The sequence below is a fragment of the Montipora capricornis genome, chromosome 3, assembly GCF_036669925.1.
Source record: "Montipora capricornis isolate CH-2021 chromosome 3, ASM3666992v2, whole genome shotgun sequence".
Classification (NCBI taxonomy): domain Eukaryota; kingdom Metazoa; phylum Cnidaria; class Anthozoa; order Scleractinia; family Acroporidae; genus Montipora; species Montipora capricornis.
Window position 1 is genome coordinate 63,125,363 of NC_090885.1, and position 15,000 is coordinate 63,140,362.

Consider the following 15,000-nt stretch of genomic DNA (forward strand, 5'->3'; position numbering starts at 1 on the left):
ATAGGTTAACAGCTGTTAAGAGTGTTGAATTAAACGAAGGGCTTATTTACTATTTTCAACAACTGAAGCATGCTCTTTTTACCAAGCACAACATATATAATTAGCTCAACACGCTTCCATCTCAAACAATCAAATGTGTTGCTTTTTGTTCCTCATCAATGAAGCTCATCTTGACTAGGATGCTGCCATTTATTTACGAAAAAGAGCAAGGGATTAAAACATCTCTTTGGGTTAGTCTTAGCTAAGAATATCAACGCGAGGGCATTCAATTTCCTTTGAAAATGTTTTGAGTGGGTGTGCTGTGGCCCTAATTTATCAGTCGCTACCTTTTGAATCGGCACCCTGTCATGATGCACCTGGTACGCGAGCTCTCGACCAATGAGGGAACGTATTTACATCTTCGTATTTTCTCGATCAATAGCTTCGCCAATACAAATTTGCATAACAAATATTTAGGGCAAATAAAAGTTATATAGACTCGTCAACACGACGCTCAAATATTACAGTCGAGTTCACACTCCACTGCACGTGTCCGTTAGATTGTTATTATTTTATTCTGCTCATAACGCGGAAAGTTTTTAATTCAAGGATACGTGCAGTGAGGTATCACTCAAAATGTGCGGTTTAAAAGGATGTGCCGTTATTTTTCTTACAATCGCAGCGTTTCTTCTCTTCGCCGGAGCGGCAGTGTTCTTCTACTTCGGCCAGTTCGCAGATGAAGATCTTCTAAAATTTCACATATACAACCAAACTCAGCAGATCTTCGCCCAATATCCCGTTGAAATTACCCCCGCAGAATGGACGCTCTGGACTTGGTCGGCCGTATTCGGATGGCAATTTCTATGGCTTTGCTACGCGCTTGTCTTGATGTGCCGTAAAAACGGCCCAAGAGTTCTTACTCCGTTCTTCTTTGTCTTCAATATTCTCGGGTTTGGTTGCACACTCGCTTGGGTGATGTTGTGGGGTGAGGATCTCGTTAACATCGCTCTTGGATTTATCGCCGGTACGGCCGCCTGTCTGTTTGTTGCTCTCGGAATCGTTTACCATCGATTTGACATCCTCCGTAACGGAATGAAGAAGTTCCCTTTGGGCGATCAAATAGCGATGGAAGTTCTTGTAATCAACGGTTTGGCGTTGTACGCTTCTTGGGCGCTTTACAACTCCTTTCATGGTACGGCGATCGTGCTGAAGTACACGGTTGAAATCGACGATTCAATTGTGTGCACTATGGTCCAAGCTGGGCTTGCAGCTGCTCTTCTTTTCTGGTTTTGCTTGGATAATTTCGTGTTTTGGAGGTTCACCTTATTCAGCTTAACGCCTTACGTCCCTTTGATTGTTGGCTTCACGGGAACATTCATGAAAAGTTGGGATAAAGAAAAGCGAAATTCCATTTTTAATGTCGCCCTGCTGGGCTCCTCTTCGCTGCTACTCTTGCTGAAAATACTGCACATCATTTGGCGTTGCCAGAGGGACAAAAAAAAAAGCAGGCGACATGTTATTTCGGAGGAAGAGAAATTTGAATTGTAGAAATGTCTTTGTGGACGCTGTCAAAGAACAGTGGCGTGATTTACACAAGAAAAAGGCATCAAAGCTGTCTATTGTTTGCTGAAAGGGAGTAGAATACATGAACTAACTCTCAACGTAAAATCTATTGCGTAAAAAGTTCGACTCAAGTCGACAAAACGTTGCAGTATCTCTCAGCCGCGGGGTGAAAAGAATGAGGACGCGACTTCTAAATTTTTTTTTTGACATTGTTTAGTTAATGCCTGGCATTGCAAAGATTATGCAAAGTACATTTAATGACAATGGCTCTCAAGCTGAAACGCGCGAAAGGATTTTAAAGATGCTCCAAAAATGTTTCCACCTCGATTTTTTTTATTCGCTTCATTCCTCATTAGGTAGGTTTCTATTATCGCAGCTGAAGACGTTTTCATTGCAGCGGTGAAGATGCAGAATTAATAACTGGCTTGGTTTGTAAATAATGTAAAATTTAAAGTAGGATGTAAACAAATTCGTCGAAAAAGTATTTTAGATCTTGAATGAAGGCAAGTTCGCACTTAGGCCAGATAAAAAATACTTGCAAATTATCGTAAATGTACCGAAACGCCCACTTTGTATCGTAACACACCTGACGGCATCGAAATTTATAGCTTCGTGTCATTCACGCAAATATTTGAAGAGAAATGTCATCTATTCAAATATATCTGCAATACTCAAAGTAACCGCCAAGACTATTGAGCTAATTGTCAGGATTGTTTTAAAGAACTTTACAACAGCGCAAATGAAACGGAAAACCTTCGGTAAGCGAGTCTAACTGTATGGTTTTCAACAAACGATAAACGCTATTGTATCCAAGAATTCCGATTTTAATTGCTTGGATGACAGTCTTAAAATGCAGAGATAAAAATTTGCATTAATCGGCAAAGCTTATTTTATTTTGGAAGGAAAAACATCAGAGACATCCGAAAGGTTCAATTCGTTTGTGACAAACTAACTCCTAAGGCATAAAATGAACATTAGAGTGTCAATTGGTGTCCGTCAGAAGGACTCCTTCTGAAGGACACGACTTGACACTGTTTATCTTACGAATTCGCGTCCACCTGCCTCTCAGTGGGGAAGACTGTGTCTTCCTCACGCGCAACTCGCACGCACACGTTGCTTTTCGTGCGTGGTATTCCTCTTGTTTCTGCCCCTGGATGTCACATAAAATCTCCCATCCGGCAGGTTGATCCACTCTGCTCTTGAGATAACAAATTTGATTGTCACAAGCTTGCTTACTTTGAAAAATCAGTCTGATTTTCGCGTTCCCGCAAGTGTTTCTTCTCTGAGCCAAAGGTTTGTAACATTACTGTGCAGTAAAAATAACAGCTAAATTGCAGAATACCCCGCAACTTATTTGCATTTCATTGAATAAGAATAAGCTAAGCTCTATTGTATTCCGACTCGTTCTTCAAGGAATGCCGCCTGGGGGAAACGATAGTGGTGAGGTGTTGCAGAGTATTCTGCAATTTCTCCAAAATAACAGAAATGCACACTACAGCTGAGCGAACTCAGTTTCCTTTATTTGCGGTGGAGCGAATTCAATGGCATCTTTAGGAAACACTTTTGGACGCGAAGCATTAGTGGACTGGCAGGCGCAGGCTATGCAGGACATTCGTCGCCTGGGCCTAGTTCCCACCAGTCCCTCTGTGCAGTGGTAGCCGAGGTCAGCATGTTTTCTACCTTGAATTGACGATTATCGTTAGGTCAACACTAAACTGACATTGGACATTTCCTTACAATTACACGAGGCAATATCCCATTTTAATATTGACAAGCTTACCGCTCTAAAAAGAATGAAAACAGGCAGAATTACAGCTTTAAGTCAACAAGAAATAGCGTTTCTAAGCTACGCCGCGCTGATCTACAGTATTTAGGTCTAAAAACCCCGTTGAAGACGGTTAACTTTCAATTGTTTTGCTGGGTACTACTATTTCAATACTCTAAAAAACTCGATGTTTTGGAAGGATGTCTCGTTAGTCTAGTGGATCACGGAATCTGCAAGGTGAAGCCATTGATCCGGGTTCAACTCTTTGCCTCGCCTATTGTGAATCTTCTCAGCTTGTTTAAAATATTTGTTTCGTTGAAGTAGATTTGAAGTCTAAAGTAGACTGTACGTCGTATAAGTTGAATAAAAAGGGAAATGTCAGTTTGAGGGATGGAAAGAAGTGATGACCTTATCGTTAATTGTTAATTTGCTTTCAATTTACTGTTATCGTTATTTCAGAACATTGAAAGCTTGATATGGATTATGGGAAATGAACATTTAAAAGCAGAACCCTAATGTCTGGACTCGCAGGACTCGAACCTGGGAACATGTAATTAATAACCCCTTCATTTAACCACTAGACTACCACATCACTAACTGCGAGGATGTCATTTTTTATTAATGTCAATAATTTTTTCTTCCAAAAGTAAATAAATTCTACCCTACCATCAAATTCACGGCTGAAATATCCGAGAACGAAGAGGGTCATGAAATGGGAGGGGGGGGGGGGGGGGGGGTTTGCAATATCAATTCCTAGTCCAAATTTGGACAAAATCTCAGTCCTAGTGGCAAGTTTTCAAGTTTGTTACAAATCGCAGTCCCTGCTACTAAAATCCTATCACCTGGCAAATGAAAGCGTTCTGAATGCAGTGGCCAGGAACGTCATTCTCTGCTGTTCAAATCGCATTCTCAGCAAGAACTCTTTATCTCCCATTCCCAGTAACAAAATCCCAGTTCCCAGTGATTCCCACCGAAAAATCAAGCCAATCCCAGCTCCCATTTTACCCCTCCATGACCATCAACGTATTCACTTTCCTCGACAAAGTAGTTTAAAACTCATTATAAGCCGACTGAAACCTTTCAATATACACACTTCAACTCATGCGGCCACCCCCAAGGCGTAAAAAATGGCTTAATTAATGGTGAAGCAATGAGACTTCTTAGGACTAACTCTTCGAAAACAACACGATTTGAAGAGAGCCTTGAGGAGTTCAAACAACGTCTGAGAGCGCGAGGCTATCCAAACACAATCATAGAAAAAGGTTAACGAGAGCTTTTTTCCTTTGTCACTACGTACTACCCAGCAGTTAAAAATCTTAAACAGACATTGTTTGAACGATGGAGCCTAAAAGCTCCCATAATATCATACAAAAGAGGTAAATCTCTTAAGGACACGCACGTCTGCGCAAAAATATAATTTTAAGGCTCTCATGCAGAACACACGGATGGAGAATGTGCAGGCCCGCATGTTATTAACTTCTGTCTAGAAATGCAAGCAAATAATGTTCACTCATGTCAATCCCCTGTAAGTGGCGTTTTCAGTCTAGCTGAACTTTTGTGTCTACGTCAAGTCATGACATCACTGCTTAATGAGAGTTTCCAAAAGATCTGGAAAGAAGCGGACTAACAACAATTTTTATAAAGGTGACGACACATTTGAAATTAAATTTGCAAGACATGTTTCGGTCGTGCAACGACCATCTTCAGTTGAAAGTAGAATTAATTTGAAGTTACACTTGAATTTATAATATGCTAAACAAAGATAAATAACAACGTGAAATAAATTGGGAATCTAACAAAATAGCCAAAGGTAACAAAAAAGAGTGTACAGTGGAACATGTTGATTAGAACGAGAGAGTTAAATTAACATGATATAATTGCTTATTTAAATAAGCAATTATATCATGTTAATTAAGCAATAAGCAATTATATCGTGTTAATTTAACTCTCTCGTTCTAATCAACATGTTCCATTGTACACTCTTTTTTGTTACCTTTGGCTATTTTGTTAGATTCCCAATTTATTTCACGTTGTTATTTATCTTTGTTTAGCATATTATAAATTCAAGTGTAACTTCAAATTAATTCTACTTTCAACTGAAGATGGACGTTGCACGACCGAAACATGTCTTGCAAATTTAATTTCAAATGTGTCGTCACTTTTATAAAAATCAATGAGAGTTCATCTTTGGTAATGTAGAAACTATACAAATGGTTGATCAGTTGAACTGGAGCAAAGTGGTTTCAACCAGGCGGGATCGGGATGTAAATGCACATTGCGGCGGGATGGCGGGATGGAATAAAAAATAGCGGCGGGATGCGGGATTGAAAAAGCCTATTTTGGACCTCTATCTATCATCCTCGAAGTGTGTTAATTTGAATGCGTTGTAGAGTTAGTCCTTCCAAATGCCCGGTCTGGCCGGTCAGGTCTATCAAATGGAAAGAGCCGTAAGTCTATGTAGAGGTTCCATTTCATGGCCTCCTGGTTTCCTTCATGTAATTTTATGCAAAAAAGGGAAAGGTGGTCTCGGTGAACGACATTTAATGCTGACTTAGTTCACAAACTAGTTTACCTAAATGGTAGAAACGCTACCGAGAGGATAGACTGAAAATCACTCTACACCAACGACCGCGGTATTAGCGACCCGCAGTTTCAGCCATTAAAGTTCAACGTACGCGTTCGTTTCGACGATTCTGGAGCAAAATAGAGACTGCTCGCAGTCTACCGAGGAGAAGGGAGATGTTCAAGTACACTTGCGTTAATTTAACGACAATTCGCAGTTGGTGCGTGGAATTGAAGGGAGATTTTGATAGGTCTTGAGCAGGGACAGAACAAACAAGACCCTCCTTATGCATCTGGACCCCACTCGAGAAAAGAAAGAAAACAGTTTTAGGATAAGAGTATGGTTTTAAAAGCACCAAGTACTATGATTCATGTAACTGATTGAAATTATATACTTTGCCCTTGAGTAGACTCTGAATCAAAGGTAACTCAGGGGTTTCAATAACTTCTGAAATAGCCGTCTATGATAGCCCATTGAAGGCGGCAGTTTGACAAGTTTATGATAGCATTTTTAGTGAAAATCAAGGCAAACTAGCCGGCGGTGTGAGGCAAAGCAGGCGGCGGTATACCGCCGGTAACCGGCTTCTATTGAAACCCGTAAGTGTTATCTGTTTGATTTACCAAAAAGGTACGAGTTGTGGTTAAAATAATGACGCATCGTTTCTGAGGAAACGATACAACGTAAATAGTCCCCTGAGAAGAAACGTAGTTACAAGTCAAATACGAAACCCAGGGAGACTGAAGAAAATAATTAAGGGAATCGCGTAACACTGGCATCGAGAATGTAAGTGACCATATCCAAGTTCGCCTCAACTTCTTTTTTTCCAGCTGGTTGAGGTCCGAATTGCTGTGGTTATTAGTTCCACTGGCGTTTCGTGCGACTGTAAAGGTACAGTAATATACATGAGAAAGAGTTGGGAATGAGCTTGACAGTGGTCAATGCTAACTAACCCTCGTCCTTTGCGAGAGTTCGCGACAAAAAATTCACAGATGTTAACCCCTCTCAAGATGGCTTGGTATCTGCAACTGTGGATGGGAGATTTCGTGACGCCATGGGTACAGTCTGTTGACCAGAATCCGACCACTTCAGTTTAAAACTGCTATAATTCTCCTTCCTTAGCCGCAAGAGCTTTGAAATTTGCCCCGGGGGAAAATCCCATATAAAGAGGACGGGGGAGCTCGTCGTACCATTTAGGGGTTAAAAAAGCGGTTTTACTACCTCCGTAGGGTGTTCAGCTTGAAAAGGTCCACAGCGAGAGCTTTGGTGGTACCTTTTAAGGTATGGAGCCGAAAAATCATGACAGGAGACATTTGATAAGTAACTATTTTTTAAATTTTGTCTAATTAAACCCATAATTTGAAACCTCTTAGGGGCGAAAAAAATTTCATGCCACGCCCACAAGACAGGATCTTGGTACCTCTCAGGGGTTCTTTTCAAAATTTCCGATCAATCACTGACAAAAATAGGAAACCCGACATGACACTCCCCTGTTTTACCCCTGAGTCGATCACAAACCACTCGAGTGACTCCCATCATCTTCTACGGAGCACATAAAGTTGTTATAGAAAAGCATGACCATGGTGATCAACTTTTCTGGAATTCCATAAACGGCCATGATGTTCCACATACTCTCGATGGACACTAGCAAGAGCTTTTCTAAAGTCCACAAAATTGATGAAAAGTGGACTGCTCCACTCAACGAACTGCTCTACAATATTGTGGAGGATGAATATTTGATCAATACAACTTCTTCTGGTCCGAAAACCAGCCTTCTCCTTCCTTAGCATACGATCAACTTCCCCTTTTATCCTGTCTATGTTAATGCCGCACGGTACCTTTCCGGGAACCGACAAAAGTATTACTCCTCTCCAGTTGTCACAAACCTCTAAATTGCCTTTCTTAGGCAATTTGATAATAACACCCTTTTGCCAATCTCCAGGAATCACTTCTTCATTCCTAGTAAACACGTGCTCAAGTGCGTTAGCTGTTATCCCAACATCCACTCTCAGAACTTCAGCCTGTATGTCCAATACCAGGCACCTGTCCATTTCTAAGCCCCTTTAAACCCCTAATGATAATCTCATTCACACTCGGGGGTTCTGTATTGATGTCTAGCGCCTTCTTCTCCATCTCATCAATGACATTGGTAGGTTTAACACTTCCTCAAAGTGCAGTTTCCATCTCTCAATTTGACCGGCTTCAGAGGTGATCCTCACCGGTACGCCCCTCTCAAATCTTCTCTTTGTTATTCTTCTCGTAATAGCATACAACTCTCCCTGTTCCCTTTTCTGGGTTGCCTCGTCCTCAGCTTCCTTAGCTAGCCCGTCCAAATACTTCTCTAATCCGATCATAAACCACATTTAACCTCTCTGTGTAGCTTTCATACCGTCCTTGAGTTGCTCAGATCTTGTTATATTTGTCTTCCTCAAAATTTTATACTGCGTTCTCTGATCTTCTCCCAAAACTTGCATCTCCAAGCTTAAACGTTCAGTTTCCTTTTGGTATACTTCGTTTTCCAGAAACTAATGAGGGCGAGCTGCAAAAATTGAAATTATTTTAACTGGTCGGATCCTGGGCAACATACCGAATGCACCGTATTTCCTTTGCGGTCGGAATACGTTCTCATATTTAACGGCCGGAATGCTGACCATTCAACACTTTTGTTCAGCCTGAAAGCTTATCTTATTTGTACAAGAAGCTCTGATAAAGTCTATAACGGATAAAAGAAGCGTCAAAGAAGCGAAAATGAATCAAAAGAGTAAAAAAGGAGCCGTTACGTCAAATGACTCAAATGGGGAAGGTGGCTGCAAGATTCTGCGCATCTACGCATAACCACAATTCCTTGTGCCTTTGACCACAATCCCTTGCGTTTCGAAGAAAAATGTGTTCTTCTCCCGATTAGAGAGCTGCCTCGTTTTCACGCAGCAATAATTTGTTCGTGGACTTGTCTTCTTGCATACCAGTTTACAATTAGTCCACTGAGCGTGACTTCGTCGAAGGCGTCTGTTGTATCCAGTCTCTTACTCGGCTGGCGTGCCTTTCATTCATCTTTCTTTTGTAAATCAGATTTACCAACCCAAAAATGGATTGTGATTTTAACGAATTAATACATAGAGCAGATACTTTACTATCCATATCCTGATTTTTTTAAAGATTTTCTTCAAATAATCGCAAGAAACAAGATATGTGAAATCAATTAATTGGTAGAAGGGGAACATGCAAGTGCTGATCTAAAACAATTTGTGAACCAGGAAAAAGAAATTGATCCACAGCACTCAAAAGATAAGTTTATAAATCTAGGCTGAATCCTAATTGCTAGTTATCTCTAAGAAAAGAGGTAACCATACCCCGCAAAACAGGAATACTCTTTCCCTTCCCTGATGAATCACCCTAAGTGAAGGATTTAAAGGGAGCTTGTGCTCAGAGAGTGAGACTCGTAGGGGAACAACTTATTTTCATGGCACTTTTTCGGATGATCTTTCTTTTTGTTTGGGAATAAATCCCCCTGGCCTGGGGACAGGCTCCGCAGAATCACAGTACGAGCGAAGCGAGCCGAAAGGTGGATTGTGATGGAAAGCGGACTTCTGTTGCTCGGCTTGCTTTGCTAATTCGCTAAAAAAAATTTCCGTAAGCCACTTTTCCACAGAAACAAAGCCAGAGATTCCTTACGGTTTTAATTCGCCTTCACAATGAAGTAAGCGAACATATATGGGCAACGAAAAAGCGAACGTTTGTTAATTGTCCCTAGAATACACAAAAATCTTTAAAAATGTATGGGAAAAAGAGAAAGGAAACTTTGGAGTAAAATTTTTCTCAATGATGTCTGTGTTTCCGTACGAAATGCTTTGCTTTAAAGGGAATTCAGTCCCGTAGCCAGCATGAGGCAAAGCGAGGCACTTGCCTCAGTCATTTTTTAGTGATTTTTTTTTTTTTAATAAAGCGTGATTCCAGTGTCGTCTTTAAAATGTACTCATCACAAACACCTAAAATACCTACGGAGAGAATTAAGTTATGGACCTTGCCTCAGTCATAATTTTCTTCTGGCTACAGCCATGGAATTAGGTTGATATGCAGGCAGGCACTGGACTTGCCTTGAGAAACAAGCTTAATGGGGAACTGAATAAATTTCTGAATAGGGTTGAAAATCTAATGTTCAGAATTTTTTTGCCTTTAAAATCATTGGGCTGAGAGCGTTGTAGCTCACAACTAGCTATGCAAGCAGTCATTTTCATAGAACTGTGACAGCAGGTTTATAGTGTCCATAATACGGAAGCTGCCAAAGGGGAAAAAGACAGAACTTCCAACATCGTGTCCTTGTGAAATACGAGAAAGTGGCTTGAGATTACTTCCAACAATATGGCGTTGAAGAATGTTAAATGTTCAAGCCCCCTTCAATTAACTGAAGATAGAGGGTATGACAGTATGACATGGGAAATAACATAAAATTGCCAGCCGTATTGTATTGAAATTAGTGAGAGAGAAGATAAAATCCATAGCCATTTACAAAGGAAGAGGTAAGCTCTTGACTTCATCTAAACATTGTTTGTAGTGATCTTTGAAGTCTTCATGGGATTTAACCAAAACTATACTGGTGGGCCTCTTGGTTTGGCTAGCAGCACCGAGGTCCTACAACCAAACAAATAAAAATCTTTGAGCGGTTTTCAATTGAGTGTCGAGAGTAATTAGCGAATTGCTTTGGTTTATGATTACTTTACTCGGTGATTGGTTCAAAGTTTTCCCACCACTTTTTCAACCAATCAGAAGTGAAACCAAAACCAATCGTTGCTCGCGCGAGCACATTTCATTTTCCCGCGCTTTGTAACGGCTAGATGTAATTACTTCGAGTTTTGATTAGTTTACCGGATTGTGTCCGTCCCTTTTGATTGGCCAAAGTAATTACTTTGGTTTTGGTTTTATGACACTCGATTGAAACTCGCTCTAACCTTTACCTAATTACAAATAACAACAATCGTTATCATCATCATCATCATCATCATCATCAAAAGAGATTGAAAAAGTCACAAACTATTTGCAGTAATGTGGGGATAATATTTGAGGGTAATGTTAAAGTCATACCAATAACGCTATTGTCATTGGCGATTAGGATTGATATTAAAGAAACTAAGGTAAAAGGATATTTGGACCAACTTAAGGTGAACTACATAATTTCTTTACTCCTTGCAAAAGTCATTAATGCTGGGTACAGCACACATTTTGCAAAAGGTATTGCCTACCTGAAGTTCTTATGGCGATCTGGGCAGATACAGCAAAATATATTGTACCAAGTGACAAACTACACCTGGCCCCAGTTGTTCAAAGGATGGATAGCGCTATCCACTGAATAACTCAATTGGTTTTGCTAGCGTTTATCCTCTGGATAGTGATTTATCTGGTGGATAGCGCTATCCATCCTTTGAACAACTGGTGCCTGTACAACTACAACATGTACATGGTTCTACTAATGTTGCCGCCGCTGCTTCCACTAATACATGTACATGTAGTACTACTTGTACATGAGCAATAATAGTAATAAAAGTAATAATAGTTTTATGATTATGATAATGATGAGCAATGCCTGATCCTGGGCTGCAGTTATCAAAAAACTTTGTTGATAACCGCAGCCCAGTATCGGGCACTGTTGGCCAATGCCGTTAAGGCAAAAGATGCCAAACAGACTGTTAGCTCAAAAGGAAGCCATTGCAACAGCACAGAGGAATCAGTGAATCACATATCCTGCATGGTAGCGTGGCTCCAATTCAAAACACCACCTTACTAAGAAATGGCCAGAATCCTCCGACCAGCTCTCAGGTACCGAGACTGCAGGATGTGACTTGTATCGGAACTGTTTACTAATGTGCAGTTGAATGTTGAGATGTTCTACATAACAACACCAACAACAACAGCAATAATGATGATGAGCATGGTAACAGTATCACTTAAGCTAAAAAGTCCACACTTCACTAGAATACACATTTAACTGGAAGAAACCAATAGGTAAGGAATAAGAAATCTCTTAACTTTTAGTTGATCTTCCTCAATAATTACGATGGTCCTGTACATGTACACTGTATCTCTGATGTTCTTCAAACAACATTTAATTAGCTTACAATGTACCACTAAAACTGCATAAGACTTGCTCATCACCTGAGACTCATACTTTCCAATGTTTCTGGATAGATCACAAGAAGTATGAGGCACAAAGGCTGGTTTTTAACCCATTGACCTCTGCTGGAAGTGAGACTTAACAGATTTTACCCTGTCTTACGCCAGATGATTTCACTTGTCACCTGGGGTCATCCTAGGGCTTTTGAGGGGTCAATGGGTTAAGCAGTGAGAAACCCCCTCCATTAACCTCTATGTTCTAACTTAAAAAAAAAAAAGAAAAGAAAAGAGAAGTGACAGTACCCCTCTCCACACAAAACAAAAGCATTTCACTCTTCCAAAAGCATCATTAAAAATATTTATGAAGTTCACTTACGAATTTGGAAGGTACATATGCGTATGGAACTTTCTTGTCTTCGCAAGCTACTGGGATATGAGAAATGACATCAATGGGGGAGATATCACCAGCAATAACCACAAACCTGCATGGGAAGATTTTTAATCTGTTTTAGTTATCATCATATCCTGTTGAAGACTTATTTTTTATTGTATGCTCAGTCACCAGTTATGATAATAATACTGAATATATTTAATAATAATGTTATTATACTAGTCCGTCAGTGATGAGACTAGGTTCAAGAATACTGTCCACTTATTTGCATGTGACTAGTGTCATTTGTTAAACTCCTCACTCCTAAGTAATGCCAGTACAAAAGGAAAATAGTGAACAGGTATTGTAAAATCTATCCTCTGATTCTGCTATACTGTAATGTTCCCATCCTTACAAGGAGTTTGCAGGTTGAATTGATTATGGCAAGTTTCCTAAAATTAAAACTGAAAAATCGTACCCTTTCTCTTCTTTCCTTAAAGCTTTTGCCACTTCTTTCACTCCTCTTCTCAAGCTCTTTGCTTTTGATGCTGCAAATAACAAATTATTCTAATTAAAAAAAAAAGGAAATAAATCACTCTGCAGAAAAATAAGCAACTCTGGGCAATAGTGTTTGTTATACATGTGCATACAGATAGCTTCAAGCTATGCTCAAGATGGAAAAATCGACTGTGCTGGAGTTGTTTGATTTCATCTATACCTACATGTTCCAGCACTCGACTTGTGGCTATTTCTGCTTAGGTGGCCTCATACACCACAAGCCATTTTAGAGACATCACCGCCAAGGCGGCCACTTCTGCTGGAGAGAACAGGACAGCCACAACACCGGAGACTTTATCCCCTACTCTTCTCGAATAGTGCTTGGGTTCTTTAATGTCCCACAGGGAACTTATGAACATAGAAGACATTTGTGAGACGGGGCCTACGGTTTATAGTCCTTATCCCAAAAGACTTGAAAGTCTAACCATTTGCAGATGAAATTACAAAGGCAGCACTTTCTCCTCAGTTATTTTAAGATCCTGAGTGTTGATCCGGCCAGGGTTCGAACCCGCGACCTCCCGCATGACAGCCAATGCTCAACCAACTCCACGACAACAATCAATGGGATATGTAAGCTCAGAACTTAGAGAAAGTTGGGGAGGAAAGGAGTAAGGTGAGGGGTGGTTTACTGAACGAAGGAAGGAAGGGAATGAAGGAGAAAAAAAAATTGCATTTTATTTTCTGATCAAAAAGAGTTTCTACATTGTACATGATTTTAGTCGTAAATTTTGACTTTCACTTTTGCTATTCTTGAGCATAAAATTATTGCCATGTTGCTTTAGGCTTTTTTGACAGCAAAATGCACTGCATAATCACGGATTAGTGTCAATCAACTTTTGAAACAACTGGACTCGGATTTCCAGGAAAGAATGCCACACGTCACCAAAGAATACAAGGCGATTGACCATGAAATCAATATTTGGGATTCTGGCATGCGGGCAGATCGTTCCATGGGCAGTTAGTTCCAAGCCAGATGATGAGATCATTACAGTAAAGTCGATTCGGTACAAATGAAATTCAGATACAATGTAGTTTCATGCATCGTATAGTCGGATCATTACACTTATAAAAACAAAAAAAAAGGGTCTTTAAAGTGCCCCTGTAATCAAAAAAACCACTTCCTTTTTTCTTTCAGATTTTGAAAGTGTGTTTGCTTAACACCTGACTGGCAAAATTTTGAGCTTTGATTTTATCCAAAGGCCGTTTACTTTGAGTGTAAATTTTGGATTTCACGGTCCGCCATTACTCACGTTCAAAACCGACCGATTGGACCTCAGAGGGGTAAAAGTGAAGTCAGAGGCTCACTAGCTTAAGATTTCAGCGTGTGAACGCAGCTTATTATATATGCAAAGCGTGAGTATAAAAGTCTGAAAGCCCAAAACCCCCGTGCTGCATATTAATTCTGCGGCGTACACACGTATTGCATTCTTAAACTAGCGAGCCTTTGACGTCATTTTCTCCTCGATCCAGCTCTCTCAAGAACATAATGTTAGTAATGGCGGACAATTAAATAGGAAAATTACAGTTAAAATAAAGAGGTGTCTTTTTGAAATCAAGGCTTAAAACGTGGGTCACTTAGTGTTTTGTTGACATACAGTAGTTTTGAAATCCAAAGAAAAATATGAATTGATTTTTTGGTCACAGGGGCACTTTAAACCTGAGATTCCAGAAGTGTTATAGACTGCTCTTACCGTACTATTTATTATTGTAAATTGTCACGCTAATCGCCGTCGCAAGTACAGCAACGACGCAGCTCAATAAGGTCGAACCGAAAGCATACTATTATTACAACCAGCTGGCCACATTGCAGAACTATCTGACCGTAAGTCCCAAGTAGGAGTACACAAGCAACAGTTTGACAACTAAAGAAAGCCTCTACCCTTCAAGCAAAAGAATAATAGAGCTTTCGAGCTTATAACGTGAAACGACGCTGACCTTTCTTCACAGTTTTGTACAACCGTTTAGTTAATTTCCGTCCAGCGAGCGGCTTAGCAATTGCGCAGACTCTTTTTACAAGCTCATCGTAATCCAAAGTGGCTTCCTCTTTCGCTGCATCTTCTTTATCTCCGTCTCCCTCGCCATTTTGGATCTCTCTCTTCT

The 15,000-nt window shown here is 40.2% G+C and overlaps 3 protein-coding genes across 3 annotated transcripts in view; 1 reads left to right on the forward strand and 2 right to left on the reverse strand.

Moving 5' to 3' along the window:
- LOC138043665 (uncharacterized) overlaps positions 1-2,589 on the forward strand; it is a 3,678-nt gene extending 1,089 nt beyond the window's left edge. The window contains exon 1 of the mRNA XM_068890040.1: positions 1-2,589. This exon is cut by the window's left edge and continues 1,089 nt beyond it. Within this exon, the coding sequence (XP_068746141.1) occupies positions 616-1,527 (912 nt within the window). The 5' untranslated portion in view covers positions 1-615 and the 3' untranslated portion in view covers positions 1,528-2,589.
- A 4,840-nt stretch (positions 2,590-7,429) lies between these two features.
- LOC138040700 (uncharacterized) lies at positions 7,430-7,918 on the reverse strand. Its single transcript, XM_068886380.1, has one exon. The coding sequence runs from the start codon at positions 7,916-7,918 to the stop codon at positions 7,430-7,432; it is 489 nt and encodes a 162-aa protein (XP_068742481.1).
- A 1,861-nt stretch (positions 7,919-9,779) lies between these two features.
- LOC138043668 (H/ACA ribonucleoprotein complex subunit 2-like protein) overlaps positions 9,780-15,000 on the reverse strand; it is a 5,289-nt gene continuing 68 nt past the window's right edge. Inside the window, exons 1-4 of the mRNA XM_068890047.1 lie at positions 14,836-15,000; positions 12,821-12,890; positions 12,349-12,454; positions 9,780-10,496 (exon numbers count right to left, since the gene is read on the reverse strand). The exon at positions 14,836-15,000 is cut by the window's right edge and continues 68 nt beyond it. Coding sequence (XP_068746148.1) covers positions 10,371-10,496; positions 12,349-12,454; positions 12,821-12,890; positions 14,836-15,000 — 467 coding nt within the window. The 3' untranslated portion in view covers positions 9,780-10,370. The remainder of the gene's footprint in view (positions 10,497-12,348; positions 12,455-12,820; positions 12,891-14,835) is intronic.